This window comes from Laccaria bicolor, genomic scaffold (genome assembly GCF_000143565.1).
Source record: "Laccaria bicolor S238N-H82 LACBIscaffold_12 genomic scaffold, whole genome shotgun sequence".
NCBI lineage: Eukaryota > Fungi > Basidiomycota > Agaricomycetes > Agaricales > Hydnangiaceae > Laccaria > Laccaria bicolor.
Window position 1 is genome coordinate 77,772 of NW_001889883.1, and position 26,709 is coordinate 104,480.

General features: G+C 46.0%; 7 protein-coding genes across 7 annotated transcripts; 6 read left to right on the forward strand and 1 right to left on the reverse strand.

Moving 5' to 3' along the window:
* Nucleotides 1-3,851: 3,851 nt before the first annotated feature.
* Nucleotides 3,852-6,206, forward strand: LACBIDRAFT_327130 (uncharacterized protein; the record flags this gene model as incomplete). The annotated part of the gene is made up of 4 exons (XM_001880985.1): nucleotides 3,852-3,946; nucleotides 3,993-4,016; nucleotides 4,289-4,947; nucleotides 5,149-6,206. The coding sequence occupies 4 exons, from the start codon at nucleotides 3,852-3,854 to the stop codon at nucleotides 6,204-6,206; spliced, it is 1,836 nt and encodes a 611-aa protein (XP_001881020.1).
* Nucleotides 6,207-8,515: 2,309 nt separating this feature from the next.
* On the forward strand, nucleotides 8,516-10,313 carry LACBIDRAFT_327131 (uncharacterized protein; the record flags this gene model as incomplete). Its single annotated transcript, XM_001880986.1, has 6 exons — nucleotides 8,516-8,542; nucleotides 8,661-8,785; nucleotides 8,929-9,152; nucleotides 9,255-9,377; nucleotides 9,778-10,053; nucleotides 10,177-10,313. The coding sequence occupies 6 exons, from the start codon at nucleotides 8,516-8,518 to the stop codon at nucleotides 10,311-10,313; spliced, it is 912 nt and encodes a 303-aa protein (XP_001881021.1).
* A 227-nt stretch (nucleotides 10,314-10,540) lies between these two features.
* LACBIDRAFT_297477 (uncharacterized protein) lies at nucleotides 10,541-10,950 on the forward strand (the record flags this gene model as incomplete). The annotated part of the gene is made up of 2 exons (XM_001880987.1): nucleotides 10,541-10,579; nucleotides 10,630-10,950. The coding sequence occupies 2 exons, from the start codon at nucleotides 10,541-10,543 to the stop codon at nucleotides 10,948-10,950; spliced, it is 360 nt and encodes a 119-aa protein (XP_001881022.1).
* A 3,157-nt stretch (nucleotides 10,951-14,107) lies between these two features.
* Nucleotides 14,108-16,805, forward strand: LACBIDRAFT_235422 (uncharacterized protein; the record flags this gene model as incomplete). The annotated part of the gene is made up of 14 exons (XM_001880988.1): nucleotides 14,108-14,308; nucleotides 14,367-14,633; nucleotides 14,704-14,896; nucleotides 15,128-15,306; nucleotides 15,358-15,440; nucleotides 15,497-15,535; nucleotides 15,592-15,621; nucleotides 15,679-15,802; nucleotides 15,857-15,931; nucleotides 15,980-16,073; nucleotides 16,128-16,202; nucleotides 16,254-16,286; nucleotides 16,337-16,581; nucleotides 16,641-16,805. 14 exons carry the CDS (start codon nucleotides 14,108-14,110, stop codon nucleotides 16,803-16,805), a joined length of 1,803 nt encoding a protein of 600 aa, XP_001881023.1.
* Nucleotides 16,806-17,336: 531 nt separating this feature from the next.
* LACBIDRAFT_179500 (mannitol-1-phosphate dehydrogenase MPDH1) lies at nucleotides 17,337-18,964 on the forward strand. The gene is made up of 9 exons (XM_001880989.1): nucleotides 17,337-17,668; nucleotides 17,720-17,760; nucleotides 17,824-17,882; nucleotides 17,938-18,012; nucleotides 18,071-18,164; nucleotides 18,217-18,261; nucleotides 18,319-18,578; nucleotides 18,633-18,754; nucleotides 18,806-18,964. Exons 1-9 carry the CDS (start codon nucleotides 17,346-17,348, stop codon nucleotides 18,864-18,866), a joined length of 1,080 nt encoding a protein of 359 aa, XP_001881024.1. The 5' UTR covers nucleotides 17,337-17,345; the 3' UTR covers nucleotides 18,867-18,964.
* Nucleotides 18,965-19,440: 476 nt separating this feature from the next.
* CHB16201 (SWI/SNF complex protein) lies at nucleotides 19,441-21,594 on the reverse strand (the record flags this gene model as incomplete). Its single annotated transcript, XM_001881191.1, has 3 exons — nucleotides 19,441-20,871; nucleotides 20,929-21,314; nucleotides 21,390-21,594. 3 exons carry the CDS (start codon nucleotides 21,592-21,594, stop codon nucleotides 19,441-19,443), a joined length of 2,022 nt encoding a protein of 673 aa, XP_001881226.1.
* A 176-nt stretch (nucleotides 21,595-21,770) lies between these two features.
* LACBIDRAFT_294302 (uncharacterized protein) lies at nucleotides 21,771-25,912 on the forward strand (the record flags this gene model as incomplete). Its single annotated transcript, XM_001880990.1, has 11 exons — nucleotides 21,771-21,875; nucleotides 21,927-22,396; nucleotides 22,455-22,668; nucleotides 22,721-23,389; nucleotides 23,529-23,540; nucleotides 23,706-23,762; nucleotides 24,018-24,073; nucleotides 24,376-24,395; nucleotides 24,459-24,462; nucleotides 24,930-25,191; nucleotides 25,244-25,912. 11 exons carry the CDS (start codon nucleotides 21,771-21,773, stop codon nucleotides 25,910-25,912), a joined length of 2,538 nt encoding a protein of 845 aa, XP_001881025.1.
* Between the last annotated feature and the right edge of the window lie 797 nt (nucleotides 25,913-26,709).

A 26,709-nucleotide genomic window follows, 5' to 3' on the forward strand; every position in this document is an offset into this window, starting at 1 on the left:
GAGCCTGCCCTAGATCATAACCCGCCCTAAAGTGCCTGGTATATATAGTGCTTCAGACACGACAGATGCTCTTTTGCTTTCCCATTTCACCTCCCCCCCAATCTATGTATGACTGTAAACTTAAGTAGTGTACCACACCAATTATAAATGAGTTTGGCATAGTATAACTTAAGAATGGGCATGTGAATAGCCAATAATAGCCCTAAGAAACATGTAATGGGTGCTGGATAGACACCATGAGGCTATATTGTATCTCGGTGAGTTCTGTACCGTTTTCCACCAAATCAGTGTTGATTACCAGCTATTTGCTGTCGATTTTAGGGCCTGAAGAGACGAGAGGCATCTGCCATCATATTTTTGAAAGATCTGTCATGCTAAGTTTCAGCAGGAGGGTGTACTCTATCTTCATGAGTTCTCCATCATTCTCCTTTGTTAAAGGCTCGTTTACAACGTATTCTAGTGTCGTTTGAAGGTCCCAAAAAGACGAGAGGTTTGTGTGTCTGCGTTCCAGAGATATGTTGCATTTTCTGTTTGGGGGGGCAAGTACACTAGGTTGGTCAAATTTCCATCGTTTCTTATGATCTAAGGCTCGTTTACAATCTACTATAGTGTCGTTTGAAGGTCCCGAAAAGACGAGAGGTTTGCGTGTCCACGCTCTCAAGATATTCCACATTTTCTGGTTTTGGGGGGGTTAAGCTCTGTCTCGGTCGATTCTTTACCTTTTTTTATCGTTGAGGGCTCGTTTACAACGTATTCTAGTGTCGTTTGAAGGTCCCAAAGAGACGAGAGGTTCACATGTCTGCGTTCCAGAGATATGTTGCATTTTCTGTTTGGGGGGGCAAGTACACTAGGTCAGTCAAATTTCCATTGTTTCTTATAATCTAAGGCTCGTTTACAATCTACTATAGTGTCGTTTGAAGGTCCTGAAGAGACAAGAGGTTTGCGTGTCTGCGTTCTGGATATATGTTGCATTTTCTGTTTTGGTGGGGGGTGACTCAGTCTCGGGCAATTCTTAGCTATTTTCTATGATCTTAGGTTCATTTACAGTATATTCTATTACTAGTTAAATAATATGTACAACAAAAGCCAATTTTATTTGTTTTGAATGAGCTAGCATGTGTGGTTGATGAGGCTCAAAATCCTGGCTCTAGCCGGCTCAAGCAGTAGCCAAGCCAGATCCATCAGCTCGGCTTTAATTTCGGCTCAGCTGTGGCTTGAACCAGCTAAAAGCCTAGTGTTTGAAAGTCTGGTCCGGTCCGGTTATTGAGCCCTTGAGGGCTCTAACCGAGACCGAGACCGGTTACCTTGTGCCACGAAACCCAAAATAACCGAACTGGACTGCTACTAACCGATATAATCGGTTAGTAACGGTTAGCAGTCAGTTACATGACCGGTCCTAACCAGTTATTTCTCTGTACTAACATAATTACAAACATATATTATATTTCTAATACAAGCATTTCATAAACAACCTCGCAGGTCAAGTACACCCGACCTGCGAGCGTTTCTCATGGATGATTGCCATTGTTGTATCAATGTCACATTATCACACATGTGACGACAGGAAAATAGTCACTTAAATTTCAATTCACCGTAAATATGTCAATATCCACTAAAAAATATGATTTTTGGATTGTTAGAAAGCGTTTAAACAGGGGAATATTTGTGTGTAATGTTAGGACACAAAGACCGGTTATAACCGGTCCTAACCGGTTTTTGTTTGGTCTTGAATATTTTGGGATGACACCTAACCACTAACCGGACCGTGGTTACGGTTAGGATCGGTTAGGTAATTTTTGCGGTCCTGATCGGTTACGGTTCGGTCCAGTCTCGGTTATTTTCTGGTTAACTAACCTAACTTCCAAACACTATAAAAGCCAAAGCCGCAGCAACACTACATCAACCCCAATGTGTACCGGATGTGATTGCCTGATTCTTATCCAATGCATCCAGTAATCAACATTGATCATCTGAAGAAGTACAAACCGTCCCCATCTGATTTTGAAGATCAAAAGATCTTACCATCCACTCGAGATTTCTTGCTTTCCAAGGAGTATGAGGTTGAATCTATCTTGGGTTATAAATTATCGGGAAGGAAGAGAGGTAATAGGAGGACGTTTAGAGTAAGGTGGGCAGGATACGGTCCAGAATCGGATTCTTGAGTTTCGGAAGCCAACCTACATAATTCTCCAGAGCTCAAGAGAGAATACCTAGCTAAATTGGGACTAAACTAGACAGTTGTCCCTGCATCCCCATAAAATTTAAGAGTAGAATTCAAACACCACTGGGAATTTAAAGGATAGAAGAGAGAGAAGAGACCCCAACACTCAGAACCCAACAATTGCACTCTTAATTCCACTGTCCCTACTCCAAGTCTACCTTAAACCTCCAGCTGCCTATCGATCATGCCTGAATCCCTAGCTACTACGCCTCTGATCCATGTCAACCGTTCATTGCTCTGTCCCAACCCATTGTGCAGCATCAAAGCCCCCCATGACTTCTATGATTTGACCCCAATGCCCTCCATACCCATAGGAGTATTTGTTTGATCTGAGAAACGAACCTTGGGTGTACCTGCTGGGCGGCTATGGCACTGTAGGATTGTTGAAAACAAGTATAGAGAGAGAAGGTTGGGTGATATACAATGTGGTTAGGGAGGGGAGTCTGATTACTCGAGTCGCGCTTCCAAAGTATCGACAATGGCGTTGGAGATGGTGGTAAAAAGGGGACAAACTGCCTCTCAGAAGAAGCAACGACTCAACTCTTATACCTGCCAACACTTCACACGGAGACTCAGCCTCCACCCCCTTATGTTCTATTACAAGCAAGAAGCTCGGTCGCATTTCAAAGTACATATTCTACATATAGTTATTGTAACATACTAGGACTGACAATTACGCAATACTCAAGTCTGATGGTGGGAAAATCATAATTGCTTCCTTTCTGACTTGATTAGCACTATCAATTTCCTTATCAAGTTGGACTCGTCGCTTTCCACCATCACTACTTCCCAACTCGAGCTACTGGAATATAAGAATGGATACCCATTTTACACACACAAAGACATCTACCAGGTACGATTCTTGACGGTATAGGACTAGGAGGACAAAAAGTTGTTTTGGTTATTTTGAACCCCCTGTGGTCGACGACTTGTTATCATTCCTTCTACCTCCATTTTCCAGGGTATACAGCCGAATCGTCACTATGAGAGGGAAATATTGGGAGATTTTGTAGTGTTTGGAAGTCTGGTCTCATGACTGGAAAAAGACCGTAACCAGACCAGACCAAGACCGCAAAAGACCAGACCTGCGGTTATGGTCTTTTATTTTTGAAATGTAAAGACCGCAAAAAAACCGGTTAACGTGAACCGGTCTTGACCGGTTTGGACCGGCCTTTTGTAGCCCCTTAAATACCCTTTAAAACGCACCCAAGAACGTACGATTTGGTAAAAAAAACGAGAGAGATATGAATTAAAATGTAAATTACTTTTGGGAATAATAGATGTACCAGACTTATTTTATAGAAGCACCAATTCCTAACGGAATTTAACGTTCTTGGGCTCGTTTTGAAGCTATTAGAGATGTTAATAAATTTACCGATTCATAATTTTAAAATATTGGCCTAAAGACCGGTCTATAGACCGCAAAAAACCGTGGTCTGTGGTCTTTTTGCAGTCCGGTCTGGTCTTTTGACTTCTGGGGAAAAGGCAGACCGGTTATGGTTATGGTTAATGTCCCTGGGCATCAAAAAAACCGGACCGAACCAGACTTTCAAACACTAAGATTTGGTCCCCTAATTCCTTGACCAATGCATTCTATCTGGGCATACGGGCCCCTGGGTATGACGTCGCAATGGAAGTTGATCAGACGAAACAATGCTTTGATGGGCATCTGGGTTGCTTCGATCCAATGAAGTCGCCCCAACACTACGACCCACGTCAGCCTTGGTTAGTGTTTGTGCAAAGGGATAGAGCTTCTACATTACAAATCAAGCATGTCCCTCTCTGGACCACCTGGGTTAGTCTCGCTCCCAGCTGAGAAGGCAGAGACCTGGGGCAGTTAGACTCCACCTACCTAGTTCAGCTCACCGACTGGAATGGCAAACTAGATGTGACCATCTCTGCCTTATCCTGTGTAGCCAAAATCAAATGTGAATACTAGATCAATAGACCATTACGACCAACGCAGATGGATTTCTGAGAACTGAACGGAGATCTTCACTTCACAGGTGCCATGGATAAAGTAGTGGCTGTTCAGAGGGGCATGAAATTGAAAGACGCATGGATTAGGGTGATGAACCTCATTACACAGGAGGGAAGGGAAGCAGTATCGGAGGATTGGCTATCAGAAGTCCCTTTCGCTGTGGACAACATGTTGGGAGCGTGGATTAACGGAGCAAAGGAGGACAAAGTCTATTGGCTATTGAAGCATAGGATCCCCTGCTTCATTATTCACGAGATCTCAACATCCAACTTGTGCTTCTACAGAGAGGAACACAAGAATCTGGACTTCATTGTCTCCATGGATGCACAGTACTTAGCCCTGGAGCATAATGGATTCGACCATGTTGCCCACAAATGGAAGGCTGAGATTAACGCAGTTGCTGGTCAAGAAGGAATGCCTCCAGCCATGCCACTGGTTCTGTTGACAGACGATCGAGCGAGATCAAATCCCTTGTCACAGGGATGGAATGGAACTAAACATAGGTTGTTGGAAGAGACACCAGAGGTAGTAATGAAGCAACTGACATGCCCAGTCAAAGACTCAATCATCCAACCACCCCCAAAAGCGACCTTCACAGCTCACATTCCTGAACCGGAAGTAAGGGTGCTAGCTCAAGATAGGGTTGAATGGCTTGTGCCCCCTGGAAAATGGTCATTCTGGAAGGAAGAGGATTTGGATAAGAACACTTCATGTTTCTGTCCAGTGACGTCTCAACCCGACGATTGTGAGCAAGTGTGCTATGACCAAATCTTGAGGAGGGAGTTATTCTTCGTGGAGCACTTCGAAGTGCCTCTAGGAGTAGTTTCCAATGTTGACGTCGACGTATTCAGATTCCCAGCTCCCACTGCATGATTTGTGGAGCTATCCGACAGTGTTATCACTCAAGAGTATCAAGCCTCTCACTGGTTGTACACACGACCCACAGCGAAGTCAGGAACCATAGGGCAGAGAGCTGTAACCCCGCCCCTCGAATCACTACCCCTAAGATCCACCCTTCTGGTTCATCAGCACCAGCCCCGCACGCCAATTTCGAAGCCAGCTCTGTCCTCATCGGCTAAGCCACTCACTCCACTTCCGGCCATCAAATCAAACAGTCTATCATTGCAGAAGTTGATTCCCACCAAGCCGCGAGCACATCGCCAAAGTATGGAACATAGCATGCAAGCTCCAAGGGGCAGAGAGAGTTCTCTGGGCCGTCATCCTTGGGCGTTCACTCTGGAAGGAAGGGACTCACCGAGTGTGGGGGGCAGTGGACTTCCCAAGAAATTAAGAAGTATGGAACAACTCACGGAACGAGTTCTTGGAGCTCTGTCCATGTCACTATCTACTCCATCCGTGCCTCCCTTACCAGAATTAGAGGATCCATCTCCCCAGACTTCCATCCCCACAGACTCTCAGCCAATCGGCACAATGAACGGGGAAATGGACGTCGATACTATTGTGGACAGCGAATCTGATTCTTGCTTCTTGTGTTTCGAAGGGTTGCCCTTTGAGTGGGAAGAATGTCAATCTTGGTTCTACGGAAAAGCGGTCTTCTGTCACATCGTGTGGATTAATCAAATGTATTGGACCGTCACGAACTCTCATCCTTTAGTATGGTTAGACCTCAAGAGCAATGAAGACACGTGCACACTGCGTGGTTTCCTCACACATCGAAGGTCGACGAATCGGGCCGTGATCATCAGTCATTTTATTTCCAAGTCTACATTTCAGGAAGCTACGCGTAACTACACAGATAAATGGGAATGTCCCACTGCTCCCCTGCCTCCTCCCTCGGATGATTTTATGGAGGGACCTGCTCAAACCGCGCCTCTTGAAATGCAGCTTACTTCACCTAGACCAACTTCTCCTATGCCTGACGTCACCCTGCTACACAGAGCCGGAGTCACATTGGAAGAACGTGTGGAGGGAGCTGCGCAACAACGAAGACGAGCTGGGAAGAAGCATCGCAAGTTGAACGCCCAACACCAATCCAACGTATAGCTAATCTAATGATGTGGGGGGCTTTGTGAGGATAAGCCTAGGGTTCAGACTTACTTCTTGATCCAATATGATTATCTTGCGCACCATGTCCGCCGACTGACAGCTCACGTTCCACAAGCCTTAAGGGCTTGTGATCTCTATTATCAACACTTCTGGCCAGCTGAGCACCCTGTCATCTGCTCACGTTCACCAGAGTAAGCGCTGACACACTGTCAGCCATCCACTTTCTCTCTCTCAACTTCACTCACAAGAAGTCTTCGTACATGGTTTCACACAAAGTGAGGCCCAGGGTATTCACCTTAACCATATACTTGGGGAATGGTGCCAAATGTGGGACTAGTTCCTATGGAACCAAAGTAAGGCCCAGGCTATCACTTTGACTATATACATGATGGTTGAATAGATGGCGCCAATTATCTAATGCAACTTGGGTGCAGAATATACCTGGTGAAAGAGGGAGGAACATCCGAAGAGTGGTCCAGAGAAAGCTCTGAATGCACAACATGAACAACCATATACCTGATGGATGGAAACATGCCGCCAATTATCTGTATGCAAGTTTGGCTCAGAATATATGTGGTGAAAGGGGGCAGAACAACCGAAGGAACACAGATGGTCTACCTGATGGATGGAAACATACCGCCAATTATCTCCATGCAAGTTTGGCTCAGAATATATGCAGTGAAAGGGGGTGGAACAACCTACCAGAGTTCTCACTGATTAGTCCCACAACAACATCGGATGTTCCGCTCCTGCCATCATTGGAGGGTCTTGATATTGGAAAGGTTTCCACAGATGATTTTGCACATGTGGTAGATGAAATAATCTCCATGTAGTTTACAGAATGCACTGTGTTGATGATGTCTGCTTTTGGGGGAATATTCTCTGGACATTGTTCCACGTCATACATCTCTGTAGGTAAATTTTAGATAATGCTGATGGGCTCCCACAGTTCTCCCCATTCAATATTTATAAGTTGTTTCACCTTCTGAAATTCTTCCAATGCCAACCATTCAGTGAACAGCTCATCTTCCATCCATACCTCCAGTTGCCGATTGCCCAACTGATGCAATATATGTTCCCGGACAAAGAAGGCAAAGCAACATCTCTCTTCTTTAGAAACTGAAACACCATGTCTAATTGGCTTGGAGAGAACCGCAAGTATGGTACCTGGGTTATAATGAAATTGAATGCCGATTCCCGGGAGCTCCACCCAAATGTCTGGATCTGCCATTCTCCCAAACATTGCAAGTACATCAAACATATTGCAGGGAGACCATCCGTCATGGTGGAAAGGAGTCTCTCGTTGACTGATTACTGACAGGCCTGTAAACCCACTGGCCCAAATGCCCAATATTTCCTGATACAATGTCCAATCTTCTATTGTTTCCCTGAGTGAAATCCTGAGATGGGGATGCCCTGCCCTAATAAGGGCACCACACAGTATTGGGCTGGGTGCAAAACAGAGATAACTCCACCAATAAGGGCCTGAAAGTCCAAAATGTCACAAAGGAACCATTTTGCTCCTTTCGAGCCATTCTTTAAAGGTGCGGAAGCTCTGAGGGAGGTACCATTGTACTAATCAAAAATCAGGATGGAAACGTAATGGCAAGAATGATTGTACTTCATGTCCCATAGGTGTCCACAAGGGTGTGAGATTTACAATGCCAGGGGGGAATCCAATGGACTGGGAATCCTGGAAATAGGCTTCATTGTTTCTCCAGGACTTTCCTGAGGCCGGGGGCGATGAGGTAAAGTAAGGCCAGAGGTTCTCCAGCACAAACAAAACATGATTCTAACCAGAAACAATGTTAATCCATGGACATCGTAATGAATGGTCTCACTTGCCTGAAGTGCATCTGACATCGCTCCTGGTACATACCAAGCAAGGTGCCTTCCCCAGACATCCTGAACCATAACAGGCCTGTCTTCAACAACTTCACTATCAGGCAGAAAAGTGGGCGAATACCTCCGCATTAATGCATCTTCCATTAACATAACCATCCCTGATACCTTTGTCAATACATGGACGTTGGACAATAGTTGGGCATAAAAAGAAAACACCTGTAGGTCATGACCCAATTTCTTTGATGTACTCTTCAATACCCCACTCCACTTGAATGGGATCAGATCTCCAAGCTTCTGCAACAACGGCGATTAACTGTTCGCAATCCATGACCAAATTGTCAGAGAATTCCTTTGGAGGACAGTCGTTTCCACCTTTGTGAAGAAGGATGTAGCAAAGATGTGTGGACATATAAAACCCAACATCATCAGTCAGAGCCTGGAGGGCAAACGCAAACTCCATCATGGATGTTTTTCAAAAGATGAAAAAAGTGAGTTTTTTTTAATCCTGTATGCCTCATGCCAACCACATGTTCAATTGAATATTGTTATCTGATGTCGGATCATATTTTCAGGGCAGAATTATACCCTGAATGAGACAAAGGCCAGACAAGATCCCCATTTGGGTCTTCTGAATGTCAGGACTTCCTGGAAAGAAACAGGCGTATGAGCCAGACTGCATTTACGTTTGATGTTCACATGGCAACATTGTGTTTCCCAGGTGTCCAGGTGACGTAGGTGTATGGGAAATCCTTTCATCTGTTGATGTCACCATGACTGAGCAGTCCAGTACTGGGGTTCAATTCCCACATGGTGAATTGTGATTCTCTCATTTTGAATCTTTTGGAATACAGCAATATGTCCTTCTTTCTCATAGAATCTTTTTGATTTCCGTCTGCCTAACCTCTACCGTGCTGCAAATTCAAGCCAAATTCCAGAAATGCAATATCCGGGAATCCCGAGAATTTACTGCTGAGCACAATATCCGGATTCCCACAAGGTTCAAGCCAAATATCCAGGAACTCCGCAAATTTTCTCCAGACCACAATATCCGGAAAATTGCTGGGCCACACATTGGGCCCAACAATGAACCATGGACTTGTACAGAGGATGGCCCAACATAGGCACCTTAAGCTACCTCATGAGCTGTTGGGCCCAACTTATGCCATTAGGCACAGAAATTATGTTGGCCCACACCTTTAGCCCATAACGTATTCATGGGTGATTGGGCCAAACATATGCCCATTACATTCCTTCAGCATTGGGCCCAACCATTACCCTTAGGCCAATACCACCTACTTATTACTACCACAATTGGGCCGAATGGTTTGTCTGCAATGATTTATTTGGCTTAAACATTGGGCCCAACATTCAACCTTAACTGTCATTATGCCATTGGGCCCACCCATGGTACCATGGTGTGTATCAGTGTTGGCGCCATTTGGGTAGCCCTATGAGCCATTGGGACAAAATCCAATTTCTATTGTTATGGTTCCATAGTGCATCTACTGAATGCCCTGCAAGACCAACCTCCACCCATTGCCAAGCTGGAATATTGATGAATCATCCAAGAATCGTCTATTGTAGGAAATGCAGAAGTTGACAAGGCAATCATGAAAGAACTGTGGCTTGATGGAGGTTCCAGAAGCAGCTAACTGAGTTAGGTTTCTTGGTGGAGATCAACTCTTGATTGCAAGACTTTGAGCACTTGAATTTATTCATCCAGGGCAGGAAGAAGACTACGAGGAAATTTTCTGGGGAGCTTGGATTCCTGGGCTATTCCATGAAAAAATAGCTGATGCTCATGGGACTTTATTTACTCATTTTGGACAGCCTGCCACCATCTCCCAAAATGCTTGGATGTTGGGCTTTCACAATGGGTGTATCGACAGGCTCCCCATCACCCTGACCTCCCTTCCAACCTACCACACTTCTTGTGATCTTATCTTCATTTCACTCTATGCTCATGTTCTTCATTGCCTACTTCTTGTTTTGAAATATGGTTCATTGGAAGAATATGCACTGAAGGTCACAAAATGGGAAACACTTGTTGAGCATGCCACAAAGATCTTTGAAAATTATGCTAATGCAGCATTGGTTGAAGAACTACAAAGTGAGTGAGCAGAGAGTCTTGAAGATAAGGAGGACAGTGCAAAGCCAACAAAAGGTGATGCAGTCTTCGAAAATGCATTTCTGTTCATGTGGGATGCTCTTGTGTCTCAAGAATTCAATGATGCTATCAAGGCTGGTGATTCTGGATGAGTTATGTTGGCCCAGAAGATATGGGCACTTAGCTTCTGTGGAAATGGTTGAACAAAATATGCATACAAGATGCTTCATCTAATACACAATTTAACCCATGTTTGGCCAGAGAAAATCCGGTATGTTATCTCCTGCTCTGTTAGAATACTTAATGAATAAAACCTTGGAATATTGTTTTGAAAAACTGGTTTCTCAATCTATCTGGTCTGCCAAACTGCTCTATTGAGATGGACCTCACACAAGAGCACCTCAATTTTAAAATCAAAGCAAGTGAGAATTTTGTGAATGGGAACTTACACTGATTCTTGGTATTTAGGTTTCCTATAAAGCTTGGGGGTCAAACACATCATGGGAATGGCTTGAAACCATTTCACCCTGTGTAGTTGCACTTGGTGATCTTCAGAAGATGCTGAACAACACACTGGGAGATGACCAGGGCTGTAACGGATATTGGGATTCTATCCTTCTTCTATATGGTTTACTTTCCATTATTCAGCAGTCACATGACTCCTTTCCATACTTTGTCAGTAGTAGTCATGTGACAAGACATCTTCTTCTATCTTTCAAACCACCACTGCGTATACTCTGCATCAGGAATAGTGTTGTACTGCATTCCCCCTTGAAGTATTGTAAGTGATTTGAGTTTAGCAGGGTCACTGAATACTCTCCTAGAGGTGTTCAGTTACAGCTTGGCTTATTTCTCTCAGTATCACCTTCTTGAGGATTTCCTGAGAAGGAGCAGAGATTGTGCAATGGATTTCCGAAGCATCAACAATCTCTGCTAGATACTGGCTGAATCTCCCTATTTCTCTCTCTTTGGACCAAGATCTAAGTTAGATCATAGCTGATCGCATCTCAGTCTTCACACCGTTGTCATTCTGGCTTGCCATATGACTTTCATTGACAGCTCCCCACATTTAACACACAAGAAGTGCGTTACAAGGGCACAAAACATGCACCACCAGATCTTAAAGAACATATCAAGAGTCTTATGAGCAGCCTTGATGAGCATAGAGTATATCAGATTCAACAAGGGCAGATGGTAAAGGAAGAAGAAGTTGTAAAAGATGTTGTGGGACGGGGGTTACAAAACCTAACAGCAGGTGAAAAGAATCCATTAAACATAGTATTTAAAAGTCTGGTTAGGTTAGGTTATTGGGTGCCCAGGGGCTCTAACTGAGACTGAGACTGGTTAGGGTTCGTTCCCAGACCCAAAATAACCTAACTGGACCGAAGATAACTGACCAAAACCAGTTAGTTGCAGTTACTAACTAGTTAGGACCGAAAGAAATAGAAAATCGATTATAATGTCATATATTTCTCATATTCCTTGCAGTAAACATTATTTCCATGCATTGTAGCTTTAAAATAAGCCCAAGAACGCTAAATTTGGTGAAGAATTGACAATTTTATGATAATATTCTTGAAAGCCTACTCTTTTGGCCAATATTTTAGAGATTTGACCATAACTCTGTCAGACTTTTAGTGTCTCTCATGCTTTTAGATGTGTTTTGAAGGGGTAAAATAGGGTCGGTTTTAACTGGTCATAACCAGTTTTTTAACAGTTAGTTAACTGCAGAATAACTGGTTATTTCATTTCCAGAATTGACTAACCACTAACTGCAGTCTGGTCTTTTTGCGGTTAGGTCCGATCTGGTCTCGGTTATTTTCCAGTTAACTGACCTAACCTTCAAACACTAATTAAACAGGTATAATGCAGCCTTCAAAAGGTTTCAAATACAACAGAAGATGAAACTGGTATTGCTTGCTGCTCTCAAACAACATCCTGAACAGGCCACAGCACATATTCCAACACAGCCTCCACCCACACCCCTGGTTACATCTCCAACTCCTTTGATTTCAGCAGCTGAAGGTGATGAGGAAGGGCCAGCTGAAGACGAAACAAGCGAAATTGACAAGATTCTTGAGGACATTGAAAACAGGGCAGGAGAGGAAACCTTACTGTGGTTGACTGAGGAAGATGTGGCACTTGATATGGATGAGATTGTGGTTGAAGATGAAGGATTTGTAGATACTGATGAGTTGGATAGTGATGAGGGTGAAGGCAATGTAGGCTGGATGGACGATGAGGAACGGGAGTGTTGAGAAAGGCAGATGATGGTAGATACAGAACAGACACACCTTGAATTTGAAGAAATTTCACCAAGTCCCATGTCACAAAATGTGACCTTGACAACACTCAATCTGTTCGGCCCAGCCATTTCTGAACGTAGCCTGCGGAGTTTGAAAGAAACGGTTGGTCACGAGCCTAAAGTTCCCAGTACATGTAAACCAAGAAAAAATCACAACATCAACCAACAAAGAATCACAACATCAATGGCATACACTTCAAACAAGGGACAATCAGGCAGTGAAGTGAAGTGTTGGACAGATTCCCTGACAAATTTACTATTTTTGCACCTTGTATGTAATTAGGTCAAATAAATGGGCCAAATTTTATTTTGACAGTATATTTGCCAATTGTTCAAGGGGGTTGACAGAATAAAAACAATTAATATGGTTATTGTTTAAATCTGCCCACAACTCTGTTCCCTAGACAAAGCTTTTGTTAAAAATTAAAGTTTTGCCTCATGCTGAAGAGACAAACTGAATTGTTCCTGAAATCTGTTCCATTTACAATTTTTAATTCTTAACAGCCTTTTGTCCTGTGGACGTACCTTACAACACAATTTAAAAATAGTAACAACAATTTTTTTACACTTGGACATCACCTTCGCACAATAGACAAACACACTGTCACAATAAAATAATTCCCACACATCTTTTTTAATTACATAAAAGGTGCAAAAATGATTAATTTGTCCTCTGTCAAAGACTTCACTGAACTGCCTGATCATCCCTTGTTTACAGTGCTTTGCACTGCCGTTTGCACAACGAGTTTTGGAAATCGTGTTTGTGTATGTTGTACCGTGACCCTCAAATCGGGAAGTAAGAGACCGCTTACCGGACGCAACATCCAATAAGGCCTGCAATCTCCTGCGGTGAAAGATGTTGCTCATCATGGGAAACGGTGATTCACGCGCGCATCTCATCCGATGCCTGAGGCGCAACAAAAGTTGGGTTTGAGAAATACAAAATTCCAACAAAATTCCCAAAGTGCTCAGATCTTGTCCTGATGCGTGACAATCTGTGACGAACATACAAAACCAAACATAATTTTCGCGATTTCGATGTGCAAACAAGCACTGTAAGGTGATAGTTTGAGGTCCCTTGTCAACCCCGTCCCAGCATAGCTCCCAAACCGTGGTGTAACGGCCCTCCAGACACCATCCTGCCACCGCCACCCTGTGGATATTCGTGACCATGGCCGCATGATCTGCTCATACGACATTTTAAAAGGTACCCAAAAGCTACCCCGTTCGAAAGTGAAATACTTTTCGAAAACTCGTTCAATGTCCACTCCAACGTTGTAAATTCGGTGCCAATCCCACTGGGGTTGCTCTAGATCATGCATGTGACGCTCGAAAAGCTAAAACATTTTTGTTGTTGTTTCCGCACACCGCGTCGGCGAAAGACTCTAGCAGAAGTCGCCTTTACCAGGATCGCTGCGCACGTTGTGGAACAACGTTTATCGGTGTAGTCAGGGTTTTAGACCTGACCACTGCATCACCGATGTCCATGTGGTTTCATTTTTACGCGCTTCGGATCCATGTGTTTCTTGTCAAGCCTAATGGACGACGCGGTGTCAAGTGCCTGACGAGACTTACGATACGACGCATAAATATATGCGCCATGCTTAGCGTCTGTGCTCAATCCCCATCCTCGACATCAAGATGAAGCTGTCCCACGCGTTTGTGGGTCTTTTGTGGGTCTCTGTGGCCCGAGCGACGATTGTGAACGACATCCTTGAAGCCATCAAGAACGCAGTGTCTTGTACTTCTTGCCACGCCCTTCTTGTCCCCCTCAAAACTCTTGCTGCGCTTGGAGATGGGCCGTTCGACAATACAATCATTGCAATATGTAAGGCGACGAAGGTGCGTCACGCTCCGTATCTTACGTGAATTCTCGTATTTTGACGCGTCACCCCTCTAGCTGGTCGACGCGGATGTGTGTGAAGGCATAATCAAGACCCAAGGACCAATCATCGCTCACGATTTACGTTCAATCAATCCTCTCGGACAAACGGCCACCAAGCTATGTGATGCACTTCTGGGTCTCTGCCAAGCACCGACGGTGAACAAGTACACGGTTTCGTTCCCCAAACCTCCCCCTACCAACCCTAGGAAGTTCATTACGTCTGGGAAGACGCCATTCCAGGTGGTCCACTTTAGTGATATTCACATTGATCGGCAGTACACTGTGAGTAGGCTCTTTTTTATTTTCTCTCATCCTCTGAGCGTCTGTTCCGATAATTTTTGATGGACTTTAGACGGGATCAGAGACCAATTGTACCAAACCTATCTGTTGTAGAAATTATGCGGATCAGAAAGGTCCTATTGCTGTCGCGGCTGCCCCTATGGGCGAGTACAAGTGTGATACTCCAGCAGGCCTTGCTCAGAATTTGCTTAGGAGTATCTCGGCAGAGAATAGGTTCTCTATTTTCACCGGAGATGTGATTGAAGGTGGGTCAATCGCGTGTCCTATGGGAAAACGAGATAGACTGAAGACATCTCAGCTTCTCTTTGGCTCCCTGACAAAGGGTACGTCGTCATTGAAAGTCTTGGAGGCATTCAGTGGAACATAATGTTAGGGATGTAACCAATTCACTGAAGCTTTTCAACGAGGAAATGTCCACCCTTTCCGGTGCACCTATATACCCAGCTATCGGTATGTGTCCTTTATCATTTTCATAGATGAATCTCATTTGCTCCTTCAGGTAACCAGTGCGAATCACCCAATGAATCCGCAATTTTATTACTCACGCTCTGATGACAGTGAATCGGCACCCACGAACGACTTCCCTAGAACTACGACGACGAAGAACGCGACCGATATGCAGTGGGTTTACGATACACAGAGCGCGGGATGGACAGTACGCATCCCCATCTCTGCTGTATAATTTCACCCCTGAAAATAATTTCAGCCCCTCGTTGGCGCCACCGCTGCCAGTCAAGTCGCACATTACTCTGGCAGCTACTCCATTGTTGCCCCTGGTACCAACTTGAGGTACTTCACTTGACTTTTTAGACCCCGAACGTTGGTCTTTATTTCAACATCACCAGAATTATTTCCATCAATACTGTTTACTGGTACAAGGTCAAGTAGGTGTTCTCAGTCTGTCCCGTTCCTCCTCTCCCTGATGACTTTTGCGCTTTAGCTTCTGGCTGTACGACAGCGATGCATTCCAGTTTGTTCTGTCCCGTTCGTAGCCTTCAAAAACCATCTAACCCTGCTCTCCTTGAAGAGCGGATCCCAACGGCATTCTCGCCTTCACTATTCAAGAATTGCAAGCAGCTGAGGATGCGGGTCAGCGTGCTTGGATCATTGCTCACATGCCACCTGGAAGATATGACGCAATGCATGACCAGGTTCGCTGCCCTCTTTTCGCCTACGTGGCGATGATCCTAATTTGAACCACATAGTCCAATTACTTCGATCAAATTGTTCAGCGTTACCGCAATACCATTGCTGGTCAATTTTACGGACACTCTCATCAGGTGACGCCTTTGATCCTCCTGCATGATAATCGTCTGAACAGTTTGCAGGATGAATTCATGATTTCATATTCTGACTATAAGAAACAGACAGCTGCGAACGCTGTCAGCATTGGTTGGATTGCTCCCTCGATCACCCCAAGAGGTACGCTTGATGAGCATGTTGTTGAATGTATGTAACTAATTTTGCATTGTTGAGGTGGTAATCCCGCGTTCAAGGTTTACGATGTTGATCCGGATACCTACGAAATTATGGACGCCAAGGTCTACAGCAGTGAGTTTGTACTTCGCCCTGTCGAACTCGGATATGAACAATACCTCCCAGGCGATCTGATGAACCCCACTCACAATGTGCAACGTGAGCGAGCACTCTTTTTGCGTGAAACGTACTAATTGATATCGAAACAGCCACTTGGGGCTTGTATTACAGTGCCCGCTCTACATATGGATCGCTCCTTGGTGGTATACCCGCAACCCAGCCTCTGAGCCCTGCATTCTGGCACAACGTTACAAAATTATTTGAAACCAATGACGCAGCCTTCCAGATGTATCAAACGTTCCGAACACGCGGCGTGAGCCCTATCATATGCGACGCCAAGTGCAAAGCTGTGACGATTTGCGACATGCGAGCTATGCGTGCAGAAAACGGCTGTGTAAGTCAAAATGTTGATTGTCAATCGCTTTCATGTTCAGTTATTTTTTCCCTTGCTAGACCGTTCCTGCTCCTGGCAAGTACTTCCGCCGAGGTTCTGAAGACATCGACGCGGACGCTCCGTTGCATGTTGATGATTGTGAGGGCGTCAACATTGGGCACCTTCTTTCTGCGGTGACAAATGGCTTTGTACGTTTTCTCCCTCCTTTTCAACAACGTGATTAATATGATTGCATTCTAGTCCGAGACGGACTTCAACGAATTGAAAGACCGCTTGAAGGAGATTATTCCTGACAACTTGTGAAGTCGAAGTTGTAGATAATGCCCAAAACCCGATAAGTTGGTATTTCCTTTGGTTGATTACCGAACGGATTTCGTCGGACTGGGACGACTTTAATTTATTCAAGCCTTCATATGAGAACTTGACGTCGACACCTCGCATTTTTAGGCCAACCAGCCGCAATACTTCTGAGTATTTGCGAAGTGATGTCAAAGTGATGTCATGGGCTAGCCAAGGCACTGTTCTTCGATTGGGCCAGGCTAGTCCTGACATACTTTTATTTTTAGCTCCACGTTCTTATCATAGGTTCTTATGTAGTTGCAGAACTGATGTCCATGCGTCGTCTGAGATGGTCTGGATGGCCTGGATTTCGCTTGGAGTTCTGACGAGCGCTGCGCATCATCGCTCCACCCCTATATAAAGCTCATGAGTCCGATCAGCGTATCCCAAAAGAACTCTCATTCTATTCTTCTCCGCTCTCAACTATGTCTGAGCCAACCTTTGATATCCCGAAGATCCAGAAGGCGGCAGTCGTCGCAAAGGCTGGAAGCACCGTTCAAGTGAGGAACGATCAACCTGTTAAATCCCCTGCAGACCTTGCCCCGGGAGAATGTCTCGTCAAGTTGCATTTCACGGGTGTCTGCCACACCGACCTCCACGCCGCCTTGGGAGATTGGCCCGTGAAGCCGATGATTCCGCTCATTGGCGGACATGAAGGCGTCGGGACGATCGTAGCAATTGGCAAGAATACATCTCATAGTCCTGTCAAACTCGGACAACGCGTAGGTATTAAGTGGGTCGCAGATTCGTACGTACCTATGCACAACTTTTCGATCTTAAAATTTGACAACCCTTCTAGATGTCTTAATTGCGAACAGTGCAGGAAGGGACATGAACAAAGTGAGTCAATCAGTGACGTCCAAAAATGTCCGCTCCAAGAATACTTATTTTCGTATCAACTAGATTGCTATAATGTGAAGTTGAGTGGGTACACCGTCGACGGAACATTCTCACAATACGTCGTTCGTTCTTCCCGTTTTAATGTTTTTTCTTCCTTTGTCATGACATGTTCCCCAGGTATCTTACGTCAATTCCGTTACGCCCATACCTGATAATCTCGAGAGCGCGGCAGCCGCATCCATTCTCTGCGCGGTACGTTTCTCCAGTGTGTCATCCATCGATCTCGTTTCATATTAAAATATTTTCGCAGGGGGTCACTGTTTATCGTGCACTGAAATATAGCGAGACAAGCCCAGGCGAGTGGATCGTTCTCCCTGGTGCTGGTGGTGGACTCGGGCACATGGGTTTGTACTGTGTCCCCATATATCCAAACACTCCAACTAATTGGTCTTGCAGCTATTCAATACGCTAAATACATGGGACGCCGAGTCATCGCGATAGGTTTGTCTTTTTTTGAACGTATTTCTTCTCGATTCTCACAGTCGACTTCTAACATAGATGGTGGGGAGGAGAAACGTAAATTGTGTGAAGAACTCGGCGCAGATGCCTGGATCGACTACACTGTATCCCAGGATATTGTCGCAGATGTTAAGAAGATAACCGACGGCCGCGGCGCGCATGCAGCTGTCGTGACCACCGCTTCGAGCTCGGGATATGTCCAAGCCGTTGATTACCTTCGCGAAAATGGGCATCTCATGGCTGTTGGTCTGCCTGGAGACGCAAAACTTGACGCATCGATTTTCTTTACCGTGTTCAAGGTGAGTTTATTTTACCTCTGGTTAGATCAAAGTCTAAAATTCCATTTTTACAAGGGGATCACCATCCACGGTTCCTATGTTGGTAACCGCCAAGATGCGGTGGAAGCCATCGACATTGCTGCGTCTGGAGCTGTTAAATGCCATTATCAGTTGAAAAAGCTTTCAGATATCGAGCAGTGGGTTTTGACTCCATCACATCTTGCAGCATACCTGATCTAATTTTTTAGGGTGTACAACGACATCACAAACGGAAAAGTTGCTGGTCGCATTGTTCTTGAGGTGGTTTGATGACTTGTAACAGGAGCTAAATTTCGAATCATGTAAGCTAGGACTTTGAGTGGACTATGTCAATATGTAATAATACGGATGCAAAATTGTTCGAAACTTGTAGATGGGATTTGCGTGCCCCACGGCTCTAACGTTGGAATCGTCGTGTCTACACAAAACAGGGGAATGTTGTTTTCTCCGAGGGACAGTCTAAATTTACGAGGGGTGTTATCCAACAACCTATGGTCCTGGTCATCGTCCAGTTCAACAAGAAACTGGGTGGGTGGTGTCAAATACAGCATTGTGATTATCGCTAAAGCGGAAGGCATATATATATTGATATCATCATCGTAGGCCACTGTGCCATCCGTTGAGCCAACGTTGAGCCCGACGCGCCGATGGGATGACGGAAAAAGAGAATCCAGAATCCCAATTTGACGAAGTTCTCTGATGGCACTTTGTGGCGATATTTGGTGTCGCAGGATGAGAACGGAATTTAGGGGTAAAAAAAAGATACACAGAGCGGGAACTAACAAAAAGAGAAATCAAACACTCAACAATAACTATAACACAAAACAACCTCGCCAGGCTGAGCTCAACTCAACTGCAACATCGCCCCATCTGCCATCGGCCCCCCACCACTCTCCATCATCTGCGCCGCACTAACCTCACCAACAAGCACACCTTGCCCTGTCGTCCCCATCGGCTGCCCAAGACTATTCAACACATTCCCCGTAATGCCGTTCTTCGCAATCTCAGTCCGCACCCCATCCAACATCCTCTTCAACCCCAACCGCTCATTCACCAACGCCACCCTGGCACTCTCCAGCCCTTTCCTTTCTTCCTCCAAGATATCCTCGAGTTCTTCGAATTGCGACATTTTGAGCTCAAGCTTTGTTAGTGTCAGTTTGATGAGGTTGGAGATCGCACTCCGGATTTGTTTGTCTTCTGCTGTGGCGAGGGTTTGTGCGGCGCGGGCGGAGGCTTTGAGTGCTAGATCGGCGGCGCGGACGACTTTAGAGTGGGGAAGCGTGTGTTTGGGTTTTTGGGAGCCCGAAGCCGTGGAAGTACCGTCGGCTGAGGTGGTGGCGGCATCAGCAGCAGCGCCTTCTGAGGGTGCTACTGACTCTTCTTTGGTAGGGACAGCAGTGTCTTCGTCCATTCGGTCTTCATCTTTCTTATCTTCGTCTTCAATCATAGCTTTGTCTTCTGCCGTAGCCTTCTTTGAGTCCCCATCCGTAAGTTCGTGTAATGCTGTTTTTGCAGCCTCAGCTGCAACCCCAGGGCCAACCACACCAGCTAAGAATGCCACGACGCTCATGACGGGGTTATCCGCCTGCTCGAATGGTATCCGGCCAAACCTCAGTGGACCCATCGATGCCTCTGTGTTCAAATATGGATCCTCAATCGGCAGCTCCAAGAACTTCCGAATGCACTGCTGCGCCGACCGCGTCCCAACGTGTTCCTCGATTTTTGACCAATCATCGTCATACATCTCCACACCCTCAAGGAGGAGAAGTGTTTCTTGATCTGACCAGTCATCATTATTTCCACTCCCTTGTGCCACACCTGCACCGGCGCTGGTGAGCTTGACAAAGTCACCACTGTACATGGTAGAGGGGAATCGTCCGTCAAGATAGCACGGAGCACACAGCTCCAACTTTTTATCCTTGAGGGAGTGGTACCGGACAAGGGTACAATCTACCCCGCAAGTGTCGCAGCTGTGTGAGGTGGCACCTGGTACTGTGCCGTTAGTCTTGACGGAGCCATTAGCGTTGGCCAAAGTTTTGGCTTCTGTTGAGCTAATGGGACGCGAGGCTTTGGAGGTGGTTTGGTAGATAGAAGATCGTAATTCGAGTGACGCAGGTGCGGCTGAGCCTGTTGGGACCGGTCGGCCATTCACAGTGGGGTTGGTGGGCCGAGTACCAGGGTGAAGAGACTGCAGACCGCGTGGGGTATCGAGGAGAACGCGGAAATGCCCCGTGAAAGGGGGTGCGAGTGCTGCTGGCCGTTGATCTGGGTCAATCTGGCTCGAGAGTCAGCGTACTGAAAACATTATACAGGTAGATAAAAGTCAGCGTACCTGGTAGTTAATGAGCCCCCATTGCTCTAGGAAAGCATGTACGCGCATAATCGCGCATACGTCACCCGCCAAATTCCTTCTGCAAGCCGTCACAGTGAGATACTCGGTAGGGCGTAGTCGGTACGTGTTGATCATAAAATCGCGATAATCTTTGTAAATAGCGGGCGTCTTCGACCGATTCCGCGAGTTGAAGAACTCCGGCAACGCACGACGCTCCACAGGGTGGATTTTAGACATGTCAAACCAAGCAGAGTAAGAAGGGATGATGACTTCGTGCGTCTGAGCCGCAAGGTATTTGCGCGCCTGCTCCTCCAGCCGCTGACGCGTAGCCTCTAGCTGTGCAGGGTCTTCATCGTCGTTTTCGTCTGCAGAATCACCGTCCTCGTCTGCGCCCTCCACCATTGATACGTCCATCCCTTCCTCCTCGTCTCCTTCCTTTAACACCTTCAGTTTTCCGGAACCAGTCGGAGGGACAGATAATGAGCCCTCAGTTGTTAGGTTCCCGATGTCGCCTGAGGGTATAGGGTCCAGCTCTGTACGTTTACCAGAAGCGTTTTCGGGGTCGACTGGGCTTGCTCCTTGGTTTTGGTGGGGGACGGTGAGTTTTATCCGTTTTGCGTCGGAGGAGTTGGGCGCTGCTGACCCGGAACGCTTGGGAGTGTCCATGGCTGGTCAATGGCTATTTGCGCGTTGTTGACAACGTCGAGGTCAAGTTCAACGCTGAGTGACCTTTTGCGTTGATGTCTGATATCGTTCGATCCAAATAGATGCAAGCAAGTCTATTAGGAACTCCCCAAGAACTGCCTGTGAGTTCTCAGTATCGCAGATAATCTGCACCCCCAATGACATCCCAGAACTCTAGAAGTATCTTGGGAAATGTACCATTTGACATTTTGGTTCACCTTTTAGGCTTTCTATGCCCATTAGATATCCTCGCGGCACGACAGGTTAGCGTTCACTAGATCTAAACTCCATTTCGACTGCTCACTTTATTACAGACATGTAAGCTGCTTCAGGAAGCAACATCACAGCGGTCGCTTTGGATAGGCGTCCTTCGCAGCGTTTGCGCGGAAAACCATATCTTCTGGCCCACTTACCCTATCAAGGACATGTCGACAAGTGATCTCGTCAAAGCCGCATTAACTCCTACCAGATTTCTGTCGTTCATTTTCAAAGAGAGAGATCCTGCTTTGGAGGGAATTGAACCGAGAACAGTGATACATTTTACACCTGGGAATCTGAATCGTCTTCGGAACCCATGCCCTATCGACCTTCTTCCTGGGGGGCGCTTCCTGGTTTGCGCTGAATACAAAATTCTGTCGATCTGGGACCTGGGTTGTCCCTCTGAGGGGTGCTCGTTGTCTGAACTCATTTTGGTTGCATGTGTCGCAACTGAGGAGTGCCACAGATTTATGCTAAAGCCCACGAACGATGCCCTTGGAATTCAAGTTGTGGTACTGTCGGCACCGTGAGCCCAACTCGCTCTTTTCTGAATTTCCTGCAAGAGACTTACCGGGTGTCGTTAGAGCGAACAATGTAACGGTGTTTGAGATCCGTCCTACATTTTCCAACCCCAGCTTTCGTCAAATCACGAGTCTTGACGTCGTCCTCCACGAAGGATGGGACATCTATTGTTTATGTGGAGATCGACTTTTTATCGTTTGGCAGGATATCGTGACTGTCTGGGATTTCTCCAGGAACTTATGGGCAAGCTGGGAAGTGGAGAGGTCACCCATGAGTGTAAGACATTCTACCTCTCTAGAGTGATGTATCATGGTCTCATCTCAAACAGATTTCAGCAATAGATAATCATGTCATTCTTGTTGAAGACTCGGATGACCACGAAGCAAGGGTCGGGATCTGGAAGATCCCTCCATTGCACCCGATCGGGCACACATCTGCGTCTCTCGGTGTGCTCCCTGCTGACACCTGGTTCGCGCCACTTCAGGTTGAAGACCTGATTTCAGTAGAATACTACGGTGGGTTGGATGACTGGTACCGAATAGGAGGCGTCGGACGGACACAATGCATAATTGACGGTTATGGATGCCGCATTGAATCTTTCTCAAAAACCGCATTTCTCCGGGTAGAATTACCCCTCAAACTCGAGGATAATCAATCCACCCACAATGTGGATTTGGACTTTCATATCTTTGACTTTCTTTCAAAAGAAAGTATTTTTGGATCCCTTGGAGTGTGTAATGAGAACGCCATCTCTGTGTGGACCTCTCCATTCGGCATCCAATTTCATGCCACAAGGCGAACTAATATCGTCAATCGACCTCATACACCTGTGGATTTGACACCCTCCCCCCGCTCTGCTTCTGTTCACATTAGGATGCCCTTGGTTCCTGAGGTTGCTGCTTTTTGCCCTGTTTCGGGGCGGCTGTGTTATCTTTTAGGCGATGATTCATCTACCATCTTCATTACCGATTGTCTTTCTAGGAATATCACCTCTGAGGTTTGATTCGATGTGCATCTTTTTTTAAAAGACTTGTGGCTACTGGTACGGCTTTCATCTGGAATTACCACACTGCCCAACACTCATGGAAGCTGTCAATAGAACTAAGCAATGTCACTTCGCTTTTACCTGTAATTAGTCGGGGCATGCAGTAAGTAATGTAGTCATTCCGATTTTTCTCATATGCAATTTTTGTGAACTTTACCTTCGATGCAGTGCCTATAATGGCGTCGAAACCTCTCTGATTTTCACAAAAAGATATGAAGGTTCAAGCCGAAAGTACATAGCAGAAGCACGGTAAACATCGCCAACAAAGCCAAGCAGTGTCGCGTTGATCTCAGGCTCAGCTGCTAGCACTGAAACCTACAAGTATGTAAGCACCCCCATCTTGGCAATTGTTTTGACGACGCCAGTCGACGTCTAATACTCAAGGAACGAGCTAGACTTGCCAGGGTGGGCCGATGTAAGAACATGGACTATTATTATGTAGTAACCGTTGCATCGTGTGATCTTTTGTTCACTGCTGCTCATAATTTGGATGACCTTGGAGGGCCAGATAATAAGCCCTCAGTTGTTAGGTTCCCGATGTCGCCTGAGGGTATAGGGTCCAGCTCTGTACGTTTACCAGATGCGTCTTTGGGGTCGACTGGGGCTGCTCCTTCAAGTTGGTTTTGGTGCGGGACGGTGAGTTTTATTCGTTTTGCGTCGGAGGAGTTGGGCGCTGCTGACCCGGAACGCTTGGGAGTGTCCATGGTTGGTCAATGGATATATGCGCGTTTTAGACGACGTCGAGGTCGAGTTCAACGCTGAGTGACCTTTTGCGTTGATGTCTGATATCGTTCGATTCAAATAGATGCAAGCAATTTTATTTGGTTCATGTGGGATCGCAAACTTGCTCCCAATGGCATCCCAGGACTCCAGAAGTATCTTGGGAAGTGTACCCTTCGACATTTTAGTTCACCTATTAGGCTTTATATGCCCAACAGATATCCTCGCGGCTCGACAGGTTAGCATTCATTAGATTTAGCAGCCCAAAACTCCAGTTCGACTGTCACTCACTTTATTACAGACATGTAAGTTGCTTCAGGAAGCGACATCACAGCGGTGGCTCTGGATAGGCGTCCTTCGCAGCGTTTGCGCAGAAAACCATATCTTCTGGCCTACTTACCCAATCGAGGACATGACAACAAGTGATCTCGTCAAAGCCGCATTAACTCCCACCAGATTTCTATCTTTTATCTACAAAGATAGAGATCCTACCTTGAAGGGAATCGAACCTAGAACTGGTATCCATTTTACACCTGGGAATTTGAATCGTCTTCGTACTCCATGCCCTATCGACCTTCTTCCTGGGGGGCGCTTCCTAGTTTGCGCTGAGTATAAAGTTTTGTCGATCTGGGACCTGGGTTGTCCCTCTGAGGGGTGCTCGTTGTCTGAACCCATTATGGTTGCGAGTGTCGCCACTGAGGAGTGCAACAGTTTTATATTACACCCCACAAACGACGCCATCGGAATTCAAGTTGTGGTACTGTCGGCACAGTAAGCCCAACTTGCTCCTTTCTGAACTTCACTCACCAGGTGTCATTAGAGCGAACAATGTAACGGCGTTCGAGATCTATCCTACATCTTCCAACCCCAGCTTTCGTAAAATTACGAGTCTCGACGTCGTCCTCCATGAAGCATGGGAGATTTATTGTTTATGTGGAGATCGGCTTTCAATCAATTACCAAAATATCGTGACTGTTTGGGATTTCTCCAGGAATTTATGGGCAAGCTGGGAAGTGGAAAGGACACCCGCCAGTGTAAGACATTTTACCTCTCCAGAGTGATGTATCATGGTCTCATCTCAATCAGATTTCAGCAACGGAGAATCATGTCATCCTTGTTGAAGGTGACCATGAAACAAGGGTGGGGGTCTGGAAGATCCCCCCATTGCACCCGATCGGGCACACATCTGCATTCCACGGTGTGCTCCCTCCTGACATCTGCTTCACGCTACCTCAGGTTGAAGACCTGCTTTCAGTAGAATACTACGGCGGTTTGGATGACTGGTACCTAACAGGAGCCGTCGGATGGACGCGATGCATAATTGACGTTTATGTAACCCACTTGGGATTTCGACGAAGATCCGCACTTCTCCGGGTAGAATTACCCCTCAAACTCGAGGATGCTCAATTCACCCACAAGGATGATTTGGACTTGCATACCTTTGACTTTGCAACAAGGGAAAATATCTTTGGATCCCTTGGAGTGTGTAATGAGAATGCCGTCTCCGTTTGGACCTCTCCATTTGGCATCCAATTTCATGCCGCAAGGCGAAGTAACGTCGTCAATCGACCTTGCACACCTGTGGATTTGACACCCTCCCCCCGCTCTGCTTCTGTTCACATTAGGATGCCCTTGGTTCCTGAGGTTGCTGCTTTTTGCGCTGTCTCGGGGCGGCTGTGCTATCTTTTACATGGTGATTCATCCAACACGGTCTATATCACTGACTGTCTTTTTAGGAATACCTCTGAGGATTGACTTGATATAGGTCTAGTCACTCTGATTCATTCTCGTCTATGTAGATATGCAAGTTTTGTCACCTTTGATGAGATGTACTTTCCAGCCAGTTTATTAAAATGAAATTGGTGCCTTCCATGGTCGTCGAAACCTCTGGGAAATTTCTTAAGAAAGATATGAGGTTTTCAAGGCGGAACTTAGTACGTAGCAGAAGCATGGTGCATGCCGTCAACAAAGCCAAGCAACGCGTCGCGTCGTTCTTATCTGCGGGTTAACGTACTCCCATCTTGGGGGTTGTTTTAGCTACGCCGGTCGACAAAAAATACGGACTATGATTATGTGTAACTTTTGCCTCGTGTGATCTCTTACTCATTACCGCTCACGACTTGGGTATATTAGCGCTATGTATGTAACGGTACGTGTTTCGACGCCTTGTTACTAGTACCAAACCACTATCATTGTTACGTTCTCATGTCGGAGAAGATGTTGTAGCGCAGAGGTCAAAAGAAGCTTCTAGCGGAAAATTCACTCTCCGGTTTGACATGACCTATGTACTGCTTGTATGGAGGTTATTTTAAGGACAGTGATATCTTTCGTGACATATGATGGTGTGACGTCGCCGGAGAGGCGATGCCGAACGCTGCTTGATTGCTGCTTGATTTCAACTTTGGTTGAGCCAAGTTCTTGTGTTCTCGACCAACTGGCTCCGGCCATCCTTGGAACTCATCGTCGTCGTCGTCCCTTATTATAGATTCATCACGACAACCCCCACTATACCTCCACAACATACCTCCCGTGGCACGCATACCCCTTCCTTC

What these genes read in the sequence shown, in the direction of transcription:
- LACBIDRAFT_179500 (XM_001880989.1), top strand. Translation starts at nt 17,346, where the DNA reads ATGTCTGAGCCAACCTTTGATATCCCGAAGATCCAGAAGGCGGCAGTC. An exon ending in GAACATTCTCACAATACGTC is followed by an intron (nt 17,883 to 17,937) that starts GTTCGTTCTTCC and finishes CATGTTCCCCAG; the next exon opens with GTATCTTACGTCAATTCCGT. An exon ending in TTTTCTTTACCGTGTTCAAG is followed by an intron (nt 18,579 to 18,632) that starts GTGAGTTTATTT and finishes CATTTTTACAAG; the next exon opens with GGGATCACCATCCACGGTTC.